Source organism: Drosophila suzukii, chromosome X (genome assembly GCF_043229965.1).
Source record: "Drosophila suzukii chromosome X, CBGP_Dsuzu_IsoJpt1.0, whole genome shotgun sequence".
In the NCBI taxonomy this organism is placed as follows: Eukaryota; Metazoa; Arthropoda; class Insecta; order Diptera; family Drosophilidae; genus Drosophila; species Drosophila suzukii.
The window spans coordinates 20,443,920-20,470,597 of record NC_092084.1 but is presented as its reverse complement, the minus strand read 5'-3'; the positions used below and the strand labels follow the sequence as shown (position 1 = coordinate 20,470,597).

General features: G+C 38.3%; 1 protein-coding gene across 7 annotated transcripts; it reads right to left on the bottom strand.

Moving 5' to 3' along the window:
- Positions 1–496: 496 nt before the first annotated feature.
- HDAC4 (histone deacetylase 4) lies at positions 497–26,503 on the bottom strand. 7 transcript variants are annotated; one of them, XM_017068525.4, is made up of 14 exons: positions 25,738–26,503; positions 22,895–22,958; positions 15,238–15,350; positions 9,085–9,192; positions 8,079–8,348; positions 7,926–7,996; positions 6,899–7,029; positions 5,911–6,057; positions 4,073–5,013; positions 2,794–4,005; positions 2,612–2,731; positions 2,112–2,546; positions 1,907–2,040; positions 497–1,842 (listed from the first exon to the last, which is right to left on the bottom strand). In XM_017068525.4, exons 2-14 carry the CDS (start codon positions 22,926–22,928, stop codon positions 1,788–1,790), a joined length of 3,771 nt encoding a protein of 1,256 aa, XP_016924014.2. In that variant the 5' UTR covers positions 22,929–22,958; positions 25,738–26,503; the 3' UTR covers positions 497–1,787. The 7 variants fall into 7 exon arrangements, with proteins under 7 accessions (XP_016924014.2, XP_065723932.2, XP_016924011.2 ...); XM_065867860.2 differs by having other exon boundaries at positions 8,079–8,378; positions 26,039–26,503; XM_017068522.4 differs by having other exon boundaries at positions 8,079–8,378; positions 25,738–26,502.
- Between the last annotated feature and the right edge of the window lie 175 nt (positions 26,504–26,678).

The following is a 26,678-nucleotide window of genomic DNA, read 5'->3' as shown; positions in this document are numbered from 1 at the left end:
GTATACCGCTCTCTGTGTAAAAAAAAAAAAAAAAAGGACGGGACAGACATGCAAAAATAAAAGGACAATGGCATCTCCTCCTTCGCTTAGATTAATAGTTACATTTGTGATTTCATTTTTAAGTTTAGTTTTTAGTTTCTGTTTCGATTTGTTAACAATTGTTTCATCCAGTTGGAGCCAATCGGTCCATCTCTCGTTGTGCTTATTCTTCACATTATACCTCCACTTTCTCTTCTCCTTTCAAAATTTTTGATCCTTGTCTGTTGCTCCTTTCTCCGTTTTTGAGGTGCTCCTTTACTGTTAGGTAGCGAGTTAGAGAGAGACGGCTATAGACAGCTAAAGGTACACGAGTACAAATACAATTACAGCGGTTTTACAGTTAACGGTTAGCGTTTAAACGGGTATTCCAGAATTTTCCCGGTTCACGCTTTTTAGGTCCTTTTCAGGACCTACTATGTTTTTTTTGTGTGAGCGTGAATGTTTCGAATTTTGTATATTTTGTTGGTTTTTCTTTTTTATTAAAATTGTTCACTTTGTTTTGTGTTTTATTTACATATAATAATAGTTTTACTTCATTTCAGACATTTGTTGAACATCGTTATCGTTACACACACGTGTGCATTTATGTATATATATACTTGTATATATATAAAGGGTTATTATTGTAACAGTTATTAGGTATACATACGTATATAAGATCTCGGCAACATTTAACAACAATTTTCTCTTATTCGTTTTAGTTTCTGTTTTTGTGTGGTTTTGTTTTTGCTCTGCACTCGATTTTCATTTTCTCACATTTATTGCACAATATATATATTTAAATATATATAGAATTCTTTAAATAATAGTATGTTGTACTTGAAACTTGCACTAAACTATAAATTGTACAAAAAGATTTTCTCAGTTTTTCGCTTTTCCTTCTTCAACTTGTTAGCTGTTAAGTTTTCTCATATCTTATCTATCAACTAAAGCATTCTACATAACACGTAATCCTCTCTCTCCCTCGATCTTCATCTGGGGTGGCGGGCTAAGTGGGCGTGGTGGGGTTTATATTTTTGGGAACTTTGAGGTTGAACCTTACCTTAAAAAAACACACGCTTCTTGCACCTGATCTTCTCTTTTAACATTAACTTTATATAGTTTACTGATTTACCATTAGGTTAGTGCTTCTATATCCTTTTAACACACATACTTAAAGAATAATAATATTAATAATAATAAGATACATTGAGTTGCGTGTGTTTCGTGTGTGCGTTAAAATACCTCTTCTCCTCTCACCCTAAAAAAAACAAAAAAAAAATCTCTCAAGGAATTCTACAACTAAGTTCTCACCATATATACTATATATATTCATATAAAATTCCCCAGTTTCCCAGGGGTTCTTCTTTCTAATTATTATAATTATTTCTTTTTTGGAGGCACAGCCACCATTTTGAACTTTAGGCCCTGTTCTGCTACTTTTAGGCATTTTCCCCTACTTTATTTTCGATGTTTCTCCATTTTCTTTTTTGGGGGGCGATGGATGGTTGGGATATAATATTATAATTATCGATCGAGTGAGAGAGATAGATGTGGCTATAGACGATCAATGACAACGACAACAATTTGCAAGCGAGCGCCACAACAACAACAGCAACAACAATCAATTCAACTACAACAAATAACTAAATGTGCATTGAGCAGCTTGCGGCCACGCCCTCTCGCCATGCCCCGGTGCCACGCCCACATATCCACGCCACGCCCACCGCCTCCTTGTCCCCGCCTCCATTCTCCGCCAGCGTTGCCTCCTATTTGGTTTCATCCTGATCCATCGGCTCCTCGGAATCATCGCGGGATAGGGTTCTGTTGAAATCATAGATCATCATTAGATTTCGAATAGATTTCCAATTTATTCTGGACCACCCACCTGTGCATCGACTGCATGGAGAGGCCGGCCATGGCGTTGATCGTCTCGGACTCGTCGTGCTCCACCTTGAGCGTTTCCAGCGCAGACAGACCCACCGTGTGTTCCAGCATCCTGACGCAGGGCCAATGCGTTTGCTAAAAAATTCAAGGAAGAAACACAACAATCAGATGGGGATAACCAAATGGAGGGGGTATCTCATAACCACCTGAATGGCTATCGTCTTCTGGAGCGTGTTGATGGCATTCTGGCAGGGCGGCCGCTCTAGCTCGGCCTTGGCTATCGGGGCGGCGGGATCGCCGAGCAGCGCCCGCACGCACTCTTGGGCGGAATCACAGATGGCGGCCAGATCGTAGCCACCCTCGAGGGCCAGCACCACCTTGCCGTTGGCCAGCTGGAGCAGCTCGCGGGTCATGAAACCAAAGCAGGCCGGCGAGACATGGTAGCCGCCCAGCGGAGCCGGATGGCCGGTGGCCGCATCGAAGCCGGAGGAGACCAGCACAATGTCCGGATTGAAGCTCCGCGCGATGGGCATCACAACGGTACGGAATGCAGCGATATACTCGGCGTCGCCCAGCGGCGGATTGAGTGCCCCAGACCATGAGATATTCACGTTGAAGCCGAGACCAGCACCGGAGCCGCACTATAAACAAAAGATTCCCCATTAAAATGTTGAACATATGACTTCATTGCAGTTCCAAAACTCACCTCTGTGGGTCCGCCTGTGCCGGGAAAGAAGTTACCGTCATCGTGTCGATGTATGGAAAGATATAGAATGTCGGGACTTTGGTAGAATGCTTGCTGTGTGCCATTGCCATGATGCACATCCTGCAAAAAGAGAGGGATTTAGTTAAAGATTTAGTGATTTACATTCAAAAACAAACACCCACCCAATCGACGATGAGGATGCGCCGCACCTCGGGCATCCGCTGGCGGAGCAACTTGGCCGCAATGGCGATCGAGTTGAAGAAACAGAAGCCCATGGCCAGATTGGCCTCCGCATGATGGCCCGGCGGCCGGACAACGGCGAATCCATTCCGCAGATCCCCCTTGGCCGTCTTCAGCGCCAAATCGATCACACATCCGGCGGCCATTCGTGCTGCGGTGGCCGTATGATGCTCATTCCACGTGGTATCCAGATCCACACCCAAACCTCCGCACGATAGACGGACAAAGCTCGCCGACAACGTGTTCTCCAACTTGGGCCTGCTCAACTGGCACTGATTCGAGCCGAAGAGCATGGCGTGCGCCTCCGTGTGCACCGTCTGCAGCTCCTCCTGGGTCGCCTTGCGGGCGCGCAGGCGATCGCAACGCTTCACCAGATCGGTCTCATTCAGACGCGCCCACACGCTCTGCAGCCGACCACTGTGCTCCGGATGCTGGGCATTGTCGCCGCAGATGCACGAGTGCTTCAGCATAAGCGGATCGTAGGCCAATCCGGTGGTGACCTTGTGCGGCGGCGAACCACTCGCCGGTGGCTGCTGGTGGTTGCGCAAATGGCTGGCATACAGGGTGCTCATAAGCTGGCGGTGCTGGCGATGCGGCAGCGAGAGGTTCACGGGCGGTATATGATCGGCCGACGAGGATGTGGCTATGGGCGCCGGCTGCTGCCCGGTATCCGGAATCTGGCTAAGACCATGCGGACCCAACGGCACCAGCGGACTGCTAAGCGTCCGCGAAAGCGGTCGCATAAGACCCTTGGCCAGTTCCTCCTCCTGCTGCAGCAGCAATAGCTGCTCCCGCTGCTGCTGCAGATACTCTTGATCCCGCAGCTTGATGCCGGACTTGGTGACGGAGGCGGAGTTGCTGGAGGGCGGGGCACGGTAGGCGGCTGCTGCCACCGCCGCGGCCAATGCTTCGGGCAGATTCTGGGACGTGCTGGTGGCTATCGTGCTGGTCAGCACCGTCTTCGGCGGTTTCTTCTTGTCGGTGAGGTCCATCACCTCGGCGGCCGAGTCGTCATCCTCCTCCTTCAGCTGCGCCTCGCGCACCACATTCACGCCAGCAGCGGCGGCGGCGGCTGCAGCTGCTCCACTGCGGGTCAGGACGGTCTGGCGGAGTTTCTGGTTCAGCACCTGGTGCTCGTACGCCTGACGCTCCGCCTGAAATAAAATGGGGCATTATTAAAGGGTTTCTTTGTTGAAGAGGATAAAAAACCAGGTCACTCACCTCACTATTCTCGTAGTGCGTCTGGGCCACATTCAGCTGCCCGGCTCCGGTCAGCATGGGATGACCCAGGGGCAGTGGGGCCGACTGCGTCCGTCCCAGCGGCCGGTGGCCCTGCTTGTGCAGATGCACCTGCGCCACCTGGGCATCCGTGATGGGCACATTGTGCTGGTGGCCGCCATAGAGGGCATGGCTATGCCCGTGTCCATGGGCATGGGCGTGGCCGCCATGGTTGCCGTGACCATGGCCATGGCTATTGGTCGGCGGCAGTGATCCGGCGGCGGCTGCTGCTGCTGCCGCTGCAGCCACTGCGGCGGCATGGAGATTAACCGCCGAGCCGGCCACGCCGCCCAGCTGCTGCATGTAGGACGAGGACGAGGGCAGAATGGTGGAGGCAGCATGGGCCTGCGGCGGCGCCACATCGCCCACCAGCGAGGCCTGCGACGAGGAGGTCGACGTGGCCGAGGCACTGCGCACCACTGGCGACGGCTGCTGCGGCGCAATCCCCGTGGAGGGAATCATGGCCAGCGGCGCCGGCTGGCGACCCACAAAGGCCATGCCCAGTGGATTGTAGTAGCCCGGCTGTCCACAGCCACTTTGGGCGGCAGCCACATGCTGATGCAGTGCAGCGAACATGGCATGAGCCTGAGCCGCCTGTGCCTGCGCCTGGGCCTGGGCAGCCACCTGGGCATTCACCTGGGCGTGCGCCTGCGCCGAGTTGGGTAAATGCGGTCGCCCCAGCGAAATGTTGGGCAGCGATGGCGAGCTGAACAATGGCAAATCGTTGATGCTGCTCCGCTGGCCCGGCTGATACTGGCTGCCCTCCTCGTTCTCCTCCTGGATGGGTGCACTGGTCGGCGATCCGCGGCTCCCGACCACGCCCACCGCCAGGGCGGCTGCCGAGGGCGGGGAATTGGGTCCCGAATCCGGTGTACTGTTGCAGTCTATGGATTTAGGTTTATAAAACACTGATTAATAAGGATTGTACAAACGATTTGATAAAATTAGGAGGAGTACATTTATTGAGCTGAGCGATATGGTCAGAGTTAGTTAAACAGGAGCAGTAAAAACAACAGCGATAAACAACAATTTAACAATAACAACAACAATTAAAAATAAAACATTATTAATCAATTATAATATATTACAAATTAACTTTAATTCTGAATACTTAATTGTAATTTGAGTATGTGTTATGCGTTTGTCTGGGTTCTGAGTGTTTACTATGCTTATAATTTTGAGGAACAGGGTTCCTTTAATGACAGCTCCAAATAATTCACTATAACTTGTACAACTCACAGGTTCTTTAAGTTTTGTTAAAAATCCAAAACTATGGTTCTGTACTTTATAGTCTTTTAGATATCACATAAATATTACCATAAAAAATGTTAAGGGATAAAGGTTTTTAAAAAAAGAAATATGCCTAAATGTTAAGTATCAATTTTATAAGTCTAATTTCAGTTCTGAAAGGTTTTAAGAAGATCTACCGTATTTGATCTAAATGGTAAAGTTTCTGAATAATTTAGTATGAATTATTATGATAATATGAATACTAGCTTTATAATATTCTACCAGCAGACTACTCTTTTGTATACCCTCAGCGATCTGATCATTTGGTATCAATTTGATAGTTCTAATTTCAGTTCTGATAGGTTTTAACAAGATCTACACTTCTTGATTTAAATGGTAATGTTTTTGAATAATTTATGATAATATGAACACTACTACTCTATTATATATCCTCAGCGAACTGATCATTCGGTCACGAGGTTCTGAAAATGTGACTTGAGTTCTGATGGGTCTGGATGATGGATGTTACATGATGGATGGATGATACGTACTTGTGAGAACGGAGTTCTTTTGCTGCCTGCGGTGCGCCGCCTGGAGGAGGCGTTCTTGGCGCCGGGCTCCCGCCGGTCCGCCGATTCGGGCCTTGCGCTCGATGACGCTCTGCTTCAGCCGGATCTTCAGCAGGTTCGGTTCGGATGCTGTTTTGGGAGCGGTTCACACACGTGTTGGGTTAGTTCGGGGGTTAAGAGCTTTGGGCTTATAATTACAGGTGAGGGCGTTTAAAACAAACTTGCAATTAGTAGTTAGCTGTTCACTTTGAAAGCCATGCTTGCTGCTTACTACTTTTCAATTATATCGAAACGAGTCTTTATCTACCACTAACAGCTTGCAAAATATTTAACCGAACTGTTTAACCCCTATATGTTAAACCCCTATACGCTTTATGATTGTAAACTATTATAATATATAGCCGTTTTTCTAATTATACATTCGATTTGAACAACAAATCGAAAATCTATAGATCATGAATAGTGTTCTTAACAAATCCCTTCTTATTTAAAGAAATTTTAGGTAACTTTTGTTCTGAGACCAAAGTTCTGACTTAAATGTACACAAGTACCAGAAATCCACATTTTATAACACGATTCTTGTTCTGGATTATAAGCTAACTTATCCAATCTTACCCAATTTAAACAGAACCCATTATAACCAGATATTACCCAACGAATATTATCTAAACAATTCCCTCTCTGGCATTTTAGTTACGTGCACCCCCACAAAATATATATTTTTTTCTGGTTACCCCCTATCTTTGTGAACATCTTCTGTGGTTAGACAATAAATCGAAGTTACAGCAGCAGCAGTGTCAGGCAAAAAAACGGATTTTAATAGAAACTCAGGCGAGGGCTTTCATTCATTGCGTCGTTCTTCACAGGGGGACTTTGGGCTTTCGGAGACGGAAGAATCTCGAATCTCACCCATCCCACCTGGATGACACATCGTAGTATTCAAGGGCAGGCGGCTGGTTATTTCACTCACCTGTCTTCCGCAGCGGAAAATCAGATTCGTATTTGAGCAGTGAGGAGGGCGGCTGAGGTATTTTGTACGGATGCGCACTGGTCACGGTTCCAGCTGGTAGGGATTCGCCCGAGGAGCTCTTCACCACGCCACTGCAAAAGAAATACGTAAGGATTATATATGATAAGCCATGGCGGGAGAGTGATGGGAATGGTGGGCGTGCATATAAAGATATATTTTCAAGGAATTTTTACGGTCATTGCTGTGGAATTTTCCCATTTAAGTTGCAATTTTTGTGTTCGGTAGTTATCTCTTGTGTGTTAAGCCCATTTGGGTGTAATGAACTTGTATAACACTAGTATCGTTGGGGTGATAAACTTATTTGTAACTAAAAATGTATTCATATTTTTCTTTGAACTTAACTATACTAGTCGATATAAGTACGTTGATACATCCTTATTTTTCACCTGTTTTAAAAAAAATGTGGTTGAAATTTGTATTATAATAATATGTATTTATTAAACCACCCACTAGGTGTTTATACTTTAAATTTAAAATGGATTGTTTTTGTCTAAAGACCATTTTCTCGTCTGCAAGTTAAACTAAAATGACATTTTGGCTTTAATTTGTGTGAGTTATTTGCACGGACAGCTTATCGATGTGCGTATGCTAACCGCTCTAGTACACTGTTTGTGTGGCGGCAGAGAACCAGCTAGAGCTATTTCCTCTGCCTGCTTAATAGAAAGCTTTCGAACGCTGTTAAACTCTAAACTTTTTATTTTTCTATCATTTTCTAGACTTAAAACCTACTTTTAGTTTAACATCTGGGATAGAAAAGTCTCTTAAAATAAAGATTTGAATTTTTTATGAGGTTGTAAGAATAAGGTTTTTTAAAACCATTCGACAATTGAAATGTACAGTATAAAGAAATAAATCAATTAAAACTAAATATATTAAAAAATTGAAGTACTATTTTGTTCTATTTATTTTTTGAAATGTATACCCTATATCTCAAGGTGTTTATAGAGTCTAAAAGAACCCATCTTACCGATTCCTGTAGGGCGACGTGGTCGTGCCATTCGATTGCGCCGCCTGCGACTTCCTGCTCATGATGAAGCACTGTCAATGGAATGGGAATTTGATCAGAGCGGATCCTTTGGGGACTTTGGGTACTATGTGGACTAGAGATTGGATGTCTTACGTTGAGAATCTGTTTGACCTCGGGACTGGCATTGGCGCTACACTGCTTGAGTTTCATGCCGTCCCTGCCGCGTCCCTGTTGCTGTTGCTGCTGCTGCTGTTGGTGTTGCTGCTGCTGCTGCTGTTGCTGCTGCTGGTGTTGCTGATGCTGCTGGTGTTGCTGATGTTGCTGGTGTTGCTGCTGCTGATGATGTTGCTGCTGGCGATGTTGCTCCTCAGCCACCGCGGCGGCTGCGGCGGCGGCTGTCACCATGCTCTCGTTTCGCAATTCCTGGAAAGCGCCATGTGAATTCACCGCAAACTGAATAATTACAATAAGTTCGAGAGAGAATCGTTTGTTTGTTTGTTGTTTCTTATCAAGGTGATTGGGGAAAGTAATAGAAATTTATGCATTTTTGGTTGGTGAAGTTCGATGATTGTTGCTGTTGCTACTTAGTAAATCTATCTAGCAAATATTCAATTAAAAAATTCAAAATTAGCTAGATATTAAACATTTTATATTGATATTTCCCGGAAATATTTCTTTTAAAAAAGAAAGGTGACTAATTCTAGATCGTGCGACACACTAAAGATATTATAACACTTTGAATGCGCAAAATATAAACGTGGGTCAAAATAGAGATCGTCGTCAGTGATTTAGCGAGACATTTTCTGGAACATTAAAGACCTGTGTGACATGGCTATATAGAGTGCTAACGATGGCCTTAGTCATCACACAAGCTGCTTCCGACACTTCCGGCACGATAATATAATATATTTCATATGTATAATTTCATTTCATCTCAATTCTCTTTTACTTTGTCGTTTGTTTTCATTTTTTTAAATATTTTTTTTTTCAATTTCTGTCTTTCGCCCCCACACAGCCATAGACATACTCACATCTCATCATCATCGTCATTATTATTATTATTATTTATAAAGACGAGCCAGAAAAAAAATAAGTAGATAGATAGCAACAGCAACCAAAAGACTTGTAGATCATCAACTGAGCTGCGTCGTCTACTCACTTGATACTTGTGCTCCAGTTGGAGTTTATGCTCCAATTCCATTTGCTTCGATTGCTCCTGAAACGTGTGTAAAAGCCGCTGCTTTTGCAGTTCCTGGCTCTTCTTGAGCTGTAAAAAATTAAATAAATAAAAAATTAAAGTAAGTGTTACGGAAAAATGTATAAAAATATATTTAGAAGGAATCGCTACACGCTAGATGACGAAATACTCATCGGTTATCAATTTGCGCTATCTTAGAAACAAACAATCAATCTGAAATTTAACAGATAAATTTTTACCTGATGTATCTGAGTTGATAATATTATTAATATCTTCGTTAGATTTTATATTCTTAAATATGTAATATGCTTAATTACATATTTAAGAATACGACGCTCATTAATTTGTAAGCTATTTAGCAAATAAAATATTTAATATTATAACAGCATCTTTGTAAATATGATTTTAAATTGATTGCGGCTTAGAAAAATGTATTTGAATATTTTTTGTATGGAAAAAATCCCAATCGGATTGTATATTTTTGAGATACACACAAATATGTTATTTTAATCTCAAAGGTTGATTGAAATTTTGGTTTATGTTTAAACGGGAATTTTGATTAGGCATTGATAACTAATTTTTATATTTTAGTCATTTATTGCTCACTAAAGTTTATAGGTTACCAGTTACAAAAATCAAATCAGAGATAAACAAAAGTTTATCGATTAAGATTAAAATCAGAAACTTAATCGATTTTAATTAAATATAGAGGATTAGCGTTAATAAACGTTCGATTAGTTTAACAAGTTGCACTTAATATTTTTTTTGTTTCTAATAAATTATTATTTGATAAAGTTGCACTTCATATTTTTTATGTTTCTAATAAATGATTATTCGATAGAGTGTAATAAAAATATCGATTTTAATCAAAGAAAGCCGATCAGCGATAACAAAAATACGATCATCGATTAAATTTGCAAAGTAACACTGATTGTTATTTGATTTTTTTTTTGATCCTCTGGTTATTTTGGTTTTTATCTTCCTGATCACTTGTGTTCTTTGGATGTGTCATAATATTTGCATATTTCCCATGACCTTAGCCATATGCTTTCTCCTCTCTCTTTCTTATACTCTCTACTTTTCTTTCTGTGGTTATATGTGTATGTGTGAGTGTCACCCCCCACGCAGTCACACATGCAAAAATAAACGGAAAATAAATAAATAAATACAGCAACTGATGTTTATCTCTTGTTTTTATTTGGTTTGTCTTCTTGCATTGTGAATTTCAGGTGGAAAAAAAGGTGTTCACACTTTTCGGCTTACTTCACTCAATAAATAATAATCTTTGGTTTCTGCTGCCACTTTTGTTATTTTTTTAAGATTTTTTTGTAGTTTCTGCCTGTTTGCTTTCGATATTTGGTTATACACTTTTTGGCACTTTTTCATAGAATTTCCGAAAACTGCGTGTTTGGATTACGTTGAATGCTGTTTTGGTTTTAAGTTTTCTGATGCTTAGTTTTTCCTGTTAGTTCTGTTTTTAGTTTTTCTGTTTTTTTTCTGTTTTTTTTTTTTGTATTTTTATTTTTATTTTGTATTTTTATTTTTATTTTGTATTTTCCTTTTGGTGTTTGGCGCGTTCGCTTTGGCCTCGGCATTTGCTGGGAAATGAGGGAGGCGCTTTCATTTCAGTTTCACTCGGCCGACTGGCCCAACTGGCGAAAAAATCAAATATAAACACAAATTTCGAAACTGTTACGATGGATGCCTGAATGGATGGCAGAGAAAGAGCGCCGCCAGAAGAGCACAAAGCGGAAGAGAGGTGAAGAAAGCGGCAAGCAGAAGACAGCGGGCGACAGAGAGAGAAAACTTGGGTAGACAAATGGGCGTTTGGCTTCTTCGATAGAGGATCGTCAACAAAATGATTACTCAAACATCTCAACAATCGCATCTTACACGGCAAAAAAAAAATAGAGCTACAATGGCACACTGATATTACAAAAGTTGGAGACAAAGAGTTTTAGATAAATACCAAAAATGTCAGCTTTTTTGAATATTTTGGAGAATTAATCGTAAATAAACCTATTTATTGCAATATTTATGAGCTTAGTAGTTAATATGTTTCATTTAAATTATTTTAAATTATTCAATTCATTTTTGTATGTGGTTTATATTTTCTCTATGGGTTATAGTTGGATAGATTTTCTAGTCTTCAATGGTATAGATTCATCTAACTATAGAATACTTAATTTCGGTATTTTTTAGCTATAAACTGAAATAAAGTATTTTCTTACAATGTATTTAATGTATTTTTGAGTCATTTAAGTATTATATATACTATCCATCATTTGTAGGATATTGAAGATATTCTATAAGCAAGATTAAATATTGTAGCATAATCATCCTGGTTAAGATTGATTCAATATTGAAGACATGATACATTGATAGACGAAAATACCCAGGCACAAAACATGCGATTGACCAAAGGTCAGATCGGCTAAAACTAGATTTCTCCCTACAGAGGAACAGAGTCTTTACCATATGCCACATAGCTCATAGATTTCTAGGAAACTGCAATCCCCCACCCCCCAAAAGCACCCACCACCCCCTGCAGCGACGCCCGCTTGCACAACATTCGCCAGTTGCTATGGCCAATGCTATAATTATAAATACCTGCGCTATAATTATAGCAGGGCATAAGACAACACACAGGCACGCCCATATAAATAGAAACAGTGCGGATCGGAGCGGGTTAAAAACAAAAAAAAATGTAAAATAGAAGAAGGGCGGAGACACAAACAAATTAAATCAAATCCAATGAAATGAAATGAAAGCGGAAAAATGCAATGTCTGCCCTGACTCAATAATGATCATCCAAGTGTGATGATGACGATGATTGGTTCGAATGAGGAATTTCCGGAAATTGGATGGATAATAGATTCAGTGGAAACGCTTTAGTAATCGATCACAGATTGCTCTATTTTTAGACTTGTTTAAAAAAAATGTTTTGTATTTTAAGAAGATCATTATAATGGCAAGTGGTATCTAAAAACAGGTTAATAATATTAACAAGCCCATGTTGTAAGCAAGATTCGCTGTAAATTAGCAAAAAAAATTCCGGAAATTCTGAATTTTATGATTCAGAGTAATAGTTATAGGACTTTCTGTATTGTATATTAATGTATTATAATGGGACTAGCTGCACCCACTTTATAAAGTATCTTAACTGTTTCTGGGTTTTATAAATCTTTCTTTCCCATCGCCATCGAATTCCAATCCTTACGCTCTCTTTCCCAAAATGCCAAACTATTCTTGCCCAATTTGTGCGCGAAGATCAAAGATCAATGATCATCTTCATTAAGATCTTGTCAACCCTCCCACTCCACCCCACCACCCACTCCCCCCATCAATTTTTGCTAATTTGCATTTTGCTCGTGCCACCGAAACCGAAAAAAAAAAATACGGAAAACGAAAACAGAACACAAAATGCTAACGGAAAATAGACTGAGGAATTCAATAAAACATTTTCACTGATTGGCAATTGTTTGTGTGTGCGTGATCTAACCAGCCAAGTGTGTGTGTGTGAGTGTGTGTGTGTTCTTTTTAAAAATAAAACCCGCAGAGTTTATAAAAGAACAAAAATAAATTCAAAGGAAAAACCGAAAATAACAAAAACGGCAAACGCGTTGATGAAAACCGAAGGCAGTTCAAATGGGAGGAAAATGGGCAAATTACACAGAAAAGAAAAAAGTGATCATATTAAAAAAAACGTTATCAATCTTAATTTTTAGGGATATTTGGGTATTTTTATTTCATTAAATAGACTTTTTATCAACACTTCAAATTAATACCAAATTTTTTAAAATAAAATACTATATAAAATACCAATAAATAAATACCAATATTTAAAAATACCAATAAAACCTTGCCTTGAAAATGATTTATTTATTATATTTTTTATTTAATTTTTGCAATAATGCTGCCTACTTTTTTTAGTGCATAGAGTGAGGGTAAAAAAGGTGGGCGGCGGGTTGTGGCAAGCAGAAAAAAAGAACACGTCGAACATTATGCTGCATATAAAACACTCTTTGACGCTAAAAATAACGATTTCAAACGAAAACAAAACAAAAGAAATGCGACGAGAAAAAAAAGTAAAAATAAAAACCAAAAATTACGACAAAAATAAGAAAGCAAACTGCAGCCAAAAATCGAGGCATAAATAAATCCCCAAGACTATAAATTGAATGCAAGCAGTACCAGAAATACGAAGAAGCAGCAGCGCTCCTCAAAGAACAGGGGCGTTGGGGGGAGGGGGAGGGGCGTGGCAGGAGCAGGGGCAGGGGTACAGAGGGGGTCGAGCAGGTGGGCTGCTACAAATGCACATGCTGGCCATCGTGCCCGGCTACAGTGGGCACAAGTCAGAGAGAGACAACGCAAATGCCTATAAATGTTGTCCCGGTACAGTAAACAACCGCTAAAATCTTTTTACAGATAGGATGATTTTATAAATGATCGACGGCATCCTCCTAACATTCCAGTAAAAACATATAGCATACTTTCTGACGCTCTTATAGATGATTTTAAATCTCTATAGATCTCTTGACAGGCCCATATAACACCATGATTTAATTTTATTGATTTTTAAGGACTAACAACTCTTTTTCTTTTTCTAAACACATATTTATAATTTGTGTAAAAACATATAGTATAATTCTTTCCAACGCTTTTATTTGATATGTGGTTTTAAATCACTAGAGATCTCTTGACCACCCCATATAACACCATAATTTAATTTAAATTTTTTGTAAGGATTAACTTCTTTTGTATTTTTTAATAATATAATAATACGCTAATCTGAATCCTACAAATAATATTACTAGTTTTTTTTATTTTTATATAATGCTACCTTTGGAAACACTGCCACATTTAATCAAATAACATCATATCTATTTTAACATAAATGTTTTTATAATATAAAAATAATACCTTAGTACCAAAAAAAAAAACGACCCCCAAATAATTTCAATTAAATCGTTTTCTTATTTTAAATATTTTTTTAAAACTCGTATGTCCATTATAGGCAGTATCATCTATATATCCTCTGCACTCGCATCTTCTCCAACATTTCTCGCTCGCTGTGCGGCTCTCTTGACTCGGTTTCTGCCTATTTTTAGATGATTTTATTTAAAAAATGCGCAAAAACTCATACATATTTTCGTAGTGAAAACAATAAATATAGAATCATTAAGTTGTACACGCGTTTAAATTTAGACTCCCAACAAGAGGAGCAGCATCGCATCGGCATCGGCACACACACTCGCTTGATTACACGCACCACACAAGAGCCAGGCCAATAAAGTATAAATAAAGCGGAAAACGAACGAAAAGCTCAACAAAAATAAAACAGCAAAAGGGGAAAATGTGGAAAACCCATCTGGAAAAACTGGACAAAAGAGCTGGCCAGCAATACGAAATGGTGGTCCAGATCCTACAGGATTGCAAGTTCATTAAACTAGAATACTACTTTTCCGAATTAAAAGTTGGAATTTTTATTTAAACTTAGTATGCATAGATAGTATCTATAAGATACATATCCTTAAGTTGAACTAATCTTTGAGTTTCGGATGCTTTGCTATTTTTTTTAAATATATACTGTTGTCATGATATTATTATGTTATTGATAATAACTTTCCTATTAGTACAGATGTTTTATAAACCATCTATCTTTCCTATCATCAACATTTCACAATATAATGACAAGAAACCCCGAAACCCATTGTTCAAACAGCACAAATCGCAGAAAACTAATGAAATTCTGTGACGACTACGATGACGACATGTTTTATATTTAAAATACCTCAGGCCAGGCTGCGGAGTTATAAAATATTGATAACCTCACTGATTTTTCCTAACCTGCCCATGGAAACAAGTGTTTACTTGAGCTTATATTAGGATTTGCTTCTGCATCAGGAACCATACATTTGTAATGACTTTATAAATAATTCTGTAGTAATTATGATGATCTGATGATTTATAATGTTACAAATGTAGCAAATCCCTAAACCTGGTATATTAACGTGTGATATTATGAAAAAACCTCCCGAAATCAAACTACCCATGGTGGTATTTCATCAGGGAACGTCTAGATCGATTCATAGCGATGTTGGGAACACTCACCTCCATGATCTGCTGATCGATATCCACCGCCGAATGGGGCTTGAAGTCCAATGTCAGAGTGCCCGGCGTTATGTGCAGCAATCGCTCATCGCTTCCGGCTTCTGATGGCAGATCTGCGAATTGACAATGTAAACACACGACTGAGCAAGCGAAATTGAAACGTTTCGGAGAGGGATATATAGATTCGTGTATATTTTATATACACATATAAATACACGTATATAGATAGAGACTCTATCGGGATTTTGGAGGAGGTGTGACTGGCTCTCCGAACCGATTATGTAGATAAGGCGGCGCTTATCAGACGCTTTTAAAAATAAATCTAAAACGTATTTTTTTCGACGCGTTGGACCCTCGATGGTTGGTATTTCTGTTTGTAAATGTGTGTATTTACACAGGAAGAAATATATTCTATTTATGTTTCGATATAAAAAAACCAATTTATTTAAAAATGTTTTTTTTTAAACTACCAGATATATAATATTCAAGAAAAATTGGGAGAACTTTACTGCATTTATTGAATACTGAAAATGTCTCTTTGATTATTTAAAAAATATTGTTTTGGAGAATTTCTTCGGGATATTTAGACTGATCTTCTTTTTTAGTTTTTCTCAGTGTATAACTATTTATAGTAACCTTGTACAGTACAAGTTAACAGCGATTACAACGATTTCCTCTCGACTTTTGCTTAAGCTTTTTTTCTTTTTTTTTGTCGCACGTGACGCCCAAGCAACTTTTATTTTACCTCTCTCTCTATCTTTCTCTCTCTGTCTTCCTCTCTTTTGGCCCGCTCAAAAATTTTGATTTGCTGCCAAAGAAAAATAACGAAACAAAAATCGAAAAAATCAGGAAAAATCGGTTGGAAAATATTTCATTGATAAACACTGGTAGCAAAGCTAAAAGAGAGGAGATGTTATTCCCCATCTCTCTCTTTTCATTCTTTTTCTGGACTAATTGCGCGCCAATAAGAATGCGGAGATGACTAACCGAAAAGTCCAATTAGTAATGATTGCCTCTCTCTCTCTCTCTCTCTCTCTCTCTCTCTTTTTGTTTCTGACAAGCGCTGATCTAATCAGCAAAGTCAAGTTTTTTGGTCTAGAAATTGATTTTAATTGAATATTGAGCTGTTATGTGGTGGGGCTAAAAATAGAATTAAAAAGAGCAAAGCCCAAAAGCAGCAACAAAACAAAAGCACAAACGCATGTGCATAATGTATGTAAATATGTACATATGTATGCTACAGTTAAATTAAAATTAATAGAACTATCTACGTTATTATTTTGTAACAAAAACGAAATAATTTTTCAATAGATTTGTTATTGATTTGGAGTTTTTTTTTGAGTATATAATTTTGACAGTACGTATTATTAAAAATGTAAAACCTTTTAAATAAAGGACATCACGCACATCCTGACCTATAAATAACCAAACTAAGTTATATTTTCTTTTTGCTTTTCCTTTGGCCTTATTTATTTGGCCGCAGCTGTGGGTGGGGTGTCTACAAGTGTGTGTGTGTCGGTGCATATCTAACTGAACAGGCCGTGACCTGCTGCGCTGCTTGCTGCGCTGCTTGCCGCTCTGCTTGGCCGTTCTATTTTTAGCCGCATTTATAAATCGTGCATGGCTTTGGGGAGTATATTTAGAAGTGGCAACACACAGATACTACAACTACAGACACAACTACAACAACAGCAGTGCATATTGCACAAAAACACAGAGAAACAAGTACAAAAAGTGAAACGAGATAAAATACAAAGGAAAGCACAAACAACATCGCTTAGGTACATATGTACATAAGTATCTGTAGTGTTGTGTGAACTTAAAACGTGAAGACAAAATCCAAGTGGAAATTTCAGGCAAAATTCAAAGGAAATCAAACGCGAAATGAATATTAGATGCGAATTTGCGATTCCCTTTTGCCAACTATAAACTTATTTTACATAATGCTTTTTTGGAAAAAGAGCTACATACATTTTAAAATATCTTCCTATCTAAAGTTAGGATGATGAAATTTTTACACAACATACATATTTACATACATAGATAAAAAAAACACAAAGAACATTTTTGCATAATTAACTAAAAAGCGACTTAAATCCACATTTTCGACTTATGAGAGCCTTAAATTTTTGGTTTACATGTGTAGGGTACTTCCAAGTTCATAAGCCCTTTCAAAAAGATGATAAGAGACGAAGGAGAGACACGGCAAGAGTGCAACTACAGGTGCACTAAGTGGGAGAGGGATAAGGCGAGAGAAAGAGAGTGGCTTGCAATCAGCTGTTTTTATTTCTTTTTGGCAATGCCGTTTTAAATAAATGCAAATGCGTATCAGCCGCCCCCTCTCTCTCGCTCTCAATCTCTCTCTTTCTCCTTCTGTCTACCTCTAACTCCCCCTCTTCTAAAGCACTTTTTTCCAACTTCAAGGTCAATTCGTGTGTTGACATAGAAACCAGGCAACCAAATGGCACAACAAAAACAAAAGCACGTGTATGAGTGTGGTCGCAGAAGAAACAACAACAACAAAAAACAGAAACAAAAATAAAAACCGTATAAAATTTTATGAGAGGGGCGCTGCTGTCATTGAAATTGAAACTGAAATTCAATTGGAAATTGATACGACGAAAACAGAGAGTGAGAGAGCAGCTTGACATATTCCGCCAAACGCCCCCCCCCCCACACCAATCAAACCCACACCACCCCCTCCCCCCACCACACTCCTTGTTTCGCGCTCTCTCTCTCTTTTTGTCTCTCTTTCATTTATTCCTTCCTCAATAAGTTTGTTTTGAGTGATAGCACGGTTTCAATGTATCTGTGTGTGTGCAGTTGTATGAGTATTGTGTGGGTAAATTTCCAGCGCGCGCATTCTAAAAATAGAAACAACAACAGCTAAACTTTTGGGCCAGGCCAAAAAGAACACAAATACGTACATTCCTGTTGTTGTTGTTGGTTTTTTGTATGTTTTAAAGTTCTAGGCCATAAAACTCGACCAAAAAAAACACCCAAAATATAAAAACACCCCGATTCTGCGGGTTTACCTTGACAAATGTAAAGCCCACCATAAAAAAGATAAATATAACCAGAGTAGTTATTCTATTCCGCTTTTATCTTTCGGTTATAATATCGTATTTTATTAATAGATTACAAGATCTTAAGATTTGGAAATGTGTTCAACCCAATAAACCAAATTTCTTGATAATAGAGCACGTCAAAGTTGAATTAATAGAACTTTGGAATATAATAATTTTAATAACTTTAATTGGGCGTATCGCTGTAACCGTCCCCTAACCTTCAGATAAGGTCGACAATAACCAAAAAAAACCATAAAAAATATGTAGTACATACCCCTTGTTGATATAAATAATTTTTCTTATCTAGAAATGCTTGATTTCAGGAACTAATATTGAAACAAACCCATGTAGATATGTTTCAATAAACATTAATTACTATATAGAGTATATTTAGTGATTTACTTTACTTCTAATCGAACTGTCACATTAAAACTTGGGATTTATTTTCAAAAATGACTCATCTAATTTGTGGCAAAATGCAGAACCCACAAGGTAACATTTCCTTTACAACGAAATGAATAAATGAACGCAACGACGACGCCGCTTTCAATAATACTACCCCATGGTGAAGACAGTGGCGTGCCGGGGTTTTCTGGGCGGGGGTTTGGGTTTTGGGTTGTGGATTGTGTGGGGTGGGGGTTACAAGGGCGATACATAAACCCTAACGATTTTATATAACAGCTGAAACACACAGAGACAGGCACAAACAGCGAACCGAGTTTTATTCTTGGAATGCCATTACAATAAATGCTCCACTGGCACTGGAGAAAACAAAATAAGTGGGGTTGTTGAGGTTTGGGTGGTTCGGGTGGTTCGACCTTCTTGCAGGTGCTGCGTGTTTCACAATGGAACAACAACAAACGAAACAAAAGTAACAAAACAGCTAAAGGAAAAACTTTTCACTTATTGCGTCTTAGACAATCAATTTTGCCCCACATGGGGATGCGATGTGAGTGTGCTTTAATGCAAAGCTGGGCAATTAATTTCTATATATAAATATGCCCCAAAAGTTCATTTCCGAAAGAATGCCAGAACAGTACGGAAATATTATTAATCTAAGGAAATATTCAGGAAAAACATTGTATAGATTTAATAAAGAGATCTCTGTAAACAAGAGACTCATTATTCAATATAATAAATAACAATGTCAACAAATAAAGTGTCCATGGGTCTACAAGTCGTAAAGATTATTAAAGTTTTAATTTACTTAAGAATTAGTAAAGGGTAACTGGGCCAACTACAAAAGTTCAGAAGTATCCCCTGGACCAAAAGTTTGCAAAGTTTGTGAAAAGTTGCAAAGTGTTTATTGATGTGTTTAGTTTAACAAAGTCTTTAGCCTTCAATTTAATAAATTGGATATTAAAGTTAAGCTTTGCAGACAAAGTGCAATAATAATAATGTAAAATAGTTTTTAGAACTTTATAATGGGTAAAGTTGGCACTATGAACTACAAATTAAAGGACCTTTTGCAACAAAAACCTTGTATAAGCAATAACTCAATTTTGTGTTCAGATGAGGGACCCATTCAGTTCGAAATAAGTGGATAATGCTAATCATTATTGAACGATTTAATTATTAACTTGGCTATTAGCAAACAGTGGGCAAAACCCATGATTACAAATTCACCCCGCTTTTATTTTTTCTACCAACAAGTCCTTGGATGAAGGTAAAGGCTAATTATAAAATCAACCCTTGACATTGCGAAATTTGCATGTTCTAAATGTCCGCCCCCAAAATAAGTGGATTATAATAGCTATTAACCAAGGCAGGGCAAAACTTACTGATTAATAATTCAATGCTTTTTTGCAACAAGTTCTTGGTCACGGAAAAATGTAATTTTCGTTAATTTTTAATGTAATATCCATGCCCGCCAGCTGGACTTTCACTGGAAAAACGTTATTGCCAAGCAATTAGACAGAGATCCTAAAACCCGGATTGGAAAATGATTCTAGAGACGACGAAGAGAATCACCGAAATCCCCGGAATCCCCTGAAATCTATGGAAGCGTCGGCGGATTGCACGTGGCAAAAACAAAACAGAGAAAACGAGGGAGGGAAGACGTGGCCCGGTTCTCCGGGTTTCACGGGCTTTACGGGTCTCCGGGTCTCCGGGTCCGGTCGTCAGTCAACAATCCACACTCACACACACACACACAGCATACATTTACACCATCCATTTGAAAGGCAAGTAAATTTTGTTGCTGTTGCTTTTGTGTCTAAAAATAGACGAAAATCGATAAACGAATGTTTTTCTTTTTGGTTGCAAACAAACGGACGGAGAGCAGAAGCGAGCACGAGAATCGTGGAGCGAGAGAGCTGAGCACGAAGCGAAGATTACGGGGCTCCAAAACCATCCATCTCCTCCGCCACCCACCACCCACCACCGCCCACTTTCTCGCATTTCCCCATCCCCATCCATCCACCCATTTTCCAGTCCATCCACGTGCTTGGCATTGGCAGTGGTTTCGATGGATGACCAAAAAGGAAAGCGTCCAGGATTGGAGCTGAGCAGTTAGCTATTTTCTGGCTTAAATACCCCAAGATACAATAAGACACTTAAAAAAACTCATCTTCAAAAAGATGTTTCACTTGAATTCGATTAGTTAAATTTTTTTTAATATTTTTAGTTTTATAAAAGTTCATATACATAAGTCAATTTATATAAAAAAAAAAAGTAATTTTCGAAACTATAAAATAGAGAATAAAAATAATTACCCATTGAAATATACGAATTTTGGGTATCCTAGAAAATGACTTTAAAACTCGTTTACGTTACGCTTTTTTCAAAAACTATTGAGCTGTTGAAGAAACAAGTCTAGTGCCTATTTTCAAATTTCAATTTTAAAAAAATTTTAGGCCATCTCTATTGGTGCGGCCACGCCACCTAGCGGAGGCTAGCGGTACCATTAACTATGCCAAAGCCTTTTTAATTTAGTTGTTCATAACATTTGAACAATTTAGGCGACTGTTACGATTCTCAGCATTTAGATAGGTATGGATCAATAAAATCTATTACAATTTGCACTTAAATAAACTCTTTAAAAATGTGGGCACCAAAAAGACTTTAGCGTTGTTGGCTTTGGAGAGAGGGTGGCACTTTTCTGAAACAAACTTGCACTGCTTAAGAACCCTTAGAATCTGTAAGCTTAATCCCAACTTTCTTGCTTTTATAGTTTCCGAGATCTTAGAGTTCATACGAAAAAACTTGGCTTGGGATAGACAAATATATATGTACATACTTTATAGGGTCGTAAAAGCTTCCGTCTGCATGACGAATACAATATACTCTTTTCCACAAGAACCCCAACAAAAAAAGGGAAATGGAGACGACTTTGAAGAAAAATTGGAAGTGTAAGCTGAATGGAAGTTTATTTACAAAATATTTGATACTAGCAGACATATAATTTTTCAAGCTTATAGAAATTGATGTAGTGGCGATGAGAAGACCCCGACAGCACTGGTCAGGACCAAGACCAACCACCCAAGTATAATTCCCCGCCCCCTATATCTATTCTGTTTGCCGCGCAGAGGCGACCCGACCATGGACAACGTTCTTGTTGTTGCTCTCGGCCTGCCCGGGACGAAAAAGTTAGTAGATCCCACTGTACAGGCATACCCCCTCCACCCTATATCAACCACCCGGGAGAAGCAACAAACGCACAGTGGTTCAAGCTGTGCAAATATTTAACTGATTTGATTGAGGGCTGGCAATGAAGTTGCTCTCGAGATAGGGAAAGAATTTGAATAGACCATCTGCCACATAAAATAGCATACAATTAAAAGAGTTTAAGTCATTGTTTTCGACCTATGTAGGGGATTTAAACATTTGCTAAATTTATGCAATGACTGAAATCAAAAAAAAGTAAGTAGAGAAGATAAAATAATTCTTGGTTAGAAAAAACGATAAGAAGATTGAAATGACTATATAACTTAAAGATCTACCTATTTTACATTTATAAAGAAATCAGCCACAACATAATTATATTTTTTTTGTTTTTTCGTATCTAAAGGAAAATGTTTTAGTTTAAGGTTGAATTATCTAAAAGCATTTATCTAATAGAAAACTTTTTGAACATAAGCTAAACAATTCTTTCAGCCTTTTAATTCCAAAGCAATTTGGTCATAACTTTTCGTCCATTTACTGGCAAACTGTGCTTAGTGTGACCAGCTTCGACAATACGCTGCTCATTATTCTCCCTTATAATTCCCAACCAGTTTGTGCAGAGCTTTTAATCCCGTTTTTTTTGCCAACTCAGCCCAATGTGCATCATCCATTGACAACGCAGTTCTGGCCCGCTTTTGTGTATGTGCTTATTACAGTTATTTTTGGAAGCCAACACACACTGCCACACAAAACACTCACCCAGCCAGACTGTGTAAGCTTTTGTTTGAGCATGTATGTGTGAGGTCTGTGTACATTTTGAGTTATGTATTCCGAATGTTGTTAATGCTATAGCCTATATGCAGGTTACATACGAACAGCCAACAATCGAGGATATAATATAATAACCAACCAATAGTGCCCTAAACTAGAACCCAATATATATCTAGGGGATGGGGCATTTTGCAGGGTCCTTCGTTCCCACTTACCGTGTATTGGTATTCTATCGTCGGGACTAGACATTTTGCATATGGAATTGGGGGAGGGCGGAACCTGCAACAAATCAGAAAATCAAATTAAACAATATGCCAAAAAAATTAAGTTAAACATTTTACAAGGATTGGCTTTGTTTTATTATCCAGAAAAAGGAATTATAACCACTGCAAGATCTAGTTCCCCAATCATTAAGCATTTTTTTATTTTCCATTAGATAAATTCATAGCCTAACACAAAGAATTTTTAATTTAAAATTATATCTTCTTTTTTAAATTTAAAATGTGAAATACATAATTACAAAATTAAAAACTTTATTTCAGTGCTATCTTAAAACTTAAAGATTACTTTTATCTGCACTTAACGCCTGAGTCATTCTGAGAAAAATCTTAACCCATGGAAATTCCGAACTTACTCAAACAAAAACAAGGAACAGATTTCATATACATATTTGTGTGTATATTTCTTTTATATGAATGATTCCGCCAGAATGCGAATCAAAAATTTCATTCAAAATAAATTCTGAGAAGCAGATAAACATGGAAAAATAAACCGAACAACAAGTGCCTGATAAGCCAAGAATATTTGGAAAATTTTTGTTGTCATTTTTGGAACTCCGATAATGATATGCAAAAATAAATTCTTGTTTGTTTCTGTTTTTTTTTTTGTTTTGTTTACAGTCGAGTGCACTTGATAGAGGAATTTTTGCAGATCGGAAATAATTTAAATGTTCTTTTTAGGTGCGCCTTTTTGGGGGCGTGGTTGAAAAAAAAAGAACGATAACGATATGCCCTATTGACCTTCACATACCCCACACAAAAATATACATATGTACAAACGTACATATGTACATATGTGACGCACAAAACAATTTCCGTTCACTAATTACACGAGCAAACTGAACATAAGCGACCAACCAGAAACCCAAATGGCAGAAATTGCATTGTAAATAAATTACGGTTAAATCGGTTTCAAATAGGTACAATACCTTACGACTTTATTCATTAATAATTCAAGCAATTAATTCCAGAAGGTCCCTTGCAATGAAAGAAAAGTAAGAAGGTGACGTGGAAGTTCTTAGAAAAGGAGGCGATTATAAATTCAAGGCCAACACTGTCCAACGCCTCAAATGTTTGGCTTTTACGTCTTTTGGTTTAGAATAATTATTAATTTAACTTTTAATTTAATTGCTTTACTCATACTACCAAAGGCAAGGTCACACTGGAAATGAAGTCCGAATAAACGTTAACAAGGCCACACTGTAAGGACGCACAAAAAAATCCTGCTCTACAACAATGAAGCAAAACAAATCGAAATACAAAACAATTAAATGTGGTTTAGAGGCTTTCTTGAGCGTTTCTCTATTTAAAAATAACAGATAACATTTTCTTAATTTAAGACGACTAAAACAAAGACAAGTTTAATTCACTTTTATTCAATTTTATCATTTTACAAATGTCAAATTGAGTGTGCCCGCTTTAAATACTACAAATTAATACTACTATACGACTTGACATGTTGTCCTGTGGTTTTTCCACTTTAATATAAAAACAAAATTTCCGCCATGAGAGCACAAGATGGAAACTTTCCTCAGCTTTAATTTTTTGATACATAATAAACAAATTAAGTCGAGGGGCGGAGAGTGGCTAGAAGACTAAGTTGGCAGCCTCTATTTATCGTGGCGAGTCAAGTCATATTAATTATAGTCATCAGTGGGTTGCATTGTGAGCTAGAAATGCGTGTTTTCCACTGAGACGACATAAGCAAAAAACAAATTACGTTGTAAAATATGTAGTTTAAAAACAGAAATAAGTAGCGTAAGAAAAAATTAGATAAACAGTGAATCGATTGGACCTGTTAAATGATTTACGATCCTGGTTGCAGGTGACCAGTTCCCGGGCTCTTATAATTCCCAAAAGATTGCTTTTGTATCTGACCTAATTTCAATTGAACTAACTAATGTGTACAGTGGGATAAAGATCGAAAACTTTTAACATCTGGCAAATAAATTGGGATACTACTACTAAAATATTAATATACATATATTATAGTAACATTTTTTTTAAAATATAGTTTTTAATATAAACATTTTAAAAAATCTTTTTATATTGCAAAAACAATTTGCATTGATTTTTTTGAAAGAGGAACACAGCCCAATTGCCCAATTGGAAAATGTTTAACTTGAAGTTGTTTAAAACTTTTATTTTCGAATTTGAATTGAAAGGGTTTATGAGATACGCTTAATGGGTGACCACTGTATTTAAATAAATGGATAAAGAGGATAGAGAGAGGGACGAAGAGAGATCCAACAGAAGAATGAGAAGTTCGGCTCAAAGCGAACGAAACAACAACAACAAAAGATCCGCAAATTCCATTCTGCTGCCGTTGCTTTTGTTGTTGTTACTGTTTTATTTTTTCTGGCATCATGTTGATAACCAAGAAAAGAGAAGGAGAAGAAGTAGATGGAGAGAAGGAGGAGGAGGAGAGCGAGAGAGAAGAGCAGAAGAAGCGAGCACAACATAAACCAGTTCAATGCGCTTTGCGGTGGAGCTTTTATTATTTATTTTTCTTCTTTTTTTTTTTTGGGTGGCAGCCACATTTACAGCAACTTTACTAAGTGAACAAAATCAAATCATCAAATGCAGAGAGGGGGAAAGAAAAAGCAATAAAATGAGATGGGGAGGTGGGGGAGAGAGCGAGAGCACTTCATTTAGCACGCACACACTTGTTACATAAATAACGGCGAATCGAGTGAGAAGCAAAACAGACGAAAAAGAAGTCTGGCTGATCTAATAAGAATACACGGGGCGAGGACAAACAAACAAACAAACATAAATACCTCTTCCAAGTGGTGCAAACTGCTTGCTGCTGCTTTTGTTGTATTTTGTATTGTCGCTTTTCCAACTTGTTCCACAAAATGCGAAAAATGATTAACGAAAATATAAAATAAATAACGCACGCTCTCGCTCTCTCCTCCTCACACTGCGTGTGTGTGTTGGTGTATTCGTATATATATATATATATATATAGTACGTTGAATTCACGACTTTTTTAAGTTAATTTTTGTGTTGTTGCTGCTGCTGCTGCTGCTTTTTGTAGACGTATATTTTTGCGCTCTTTTTCGCCTTTTTGCTTTTTACCTTCTTTTGCTTTTGCTTTTCTCTTTCGTTACTTGTTGTTGCTGTTGTTATTTTTGTCACTTCACATTTCGCAGTTTCTTTTTGGTACTAGTACTACGACAACTGCCTCTGCTTTTGCCTCTTCTCCTCATCATCGCTCATTCTCTTTTGCTTGTTGATTCGCCCACAATTTATTTTTTCTCGTTTTCTCGCCGTTTTTGCACGCGCACGCACTTTGTGTTGTTGTTGTTTTGGTGTTTCAAAAAAAATTAAATTTTTTTGCCGTGGAAAAACAGAAAAAAAACAAGAAAATATCCTAGACGAATTTTCGGGTTTTTATTTGGGGGGAAAACGCGCGATCTGCGGTTGGACTATCTGGGGCGACAAATTTCTATGTTCCGAATCCGAAACCGAAGCGACGATTATTTGATTATTTTATTAAAATAAAAAGGCAAATACTCGTGTGACCAGGCGGCGAGTGTGACCGCAACAGTGCCGCAAGAAATACCGGCAAGCAAAATGTACTAAATGGAGTAAATACTAGACAGGCATATAATGGTATTTAAAATTGGGCGCGGATTTCTAAAGAGGGTATTCTCTCATTTTGTTTAAGCCTAAAATAAATGTAAGCTATTTTAATTTTGTTTTTATTAAACAATTA

Coding starts and splice junctions, on each gene's coding strand:
- HDAC4 (XM_065867860.2), bottom strand. CDS start 22,928: ATGTCTAGTCCCGACGATAGAATACCAATACACG. Junction 2,732..2,793: donor GCATCCTCATCGTCGATTGG/GTGGGTGTTTGT, acceptor CTCTTTTTGCAG/GATGTGCATCATGGCAATGG. Junction 2,041..2,111: donor AGAAGACGATAGCCATTCAG/GTGGTTATGAGA, acceptor TGAATTTTTTAG/CAAACGCATTGGCCCTGCGT.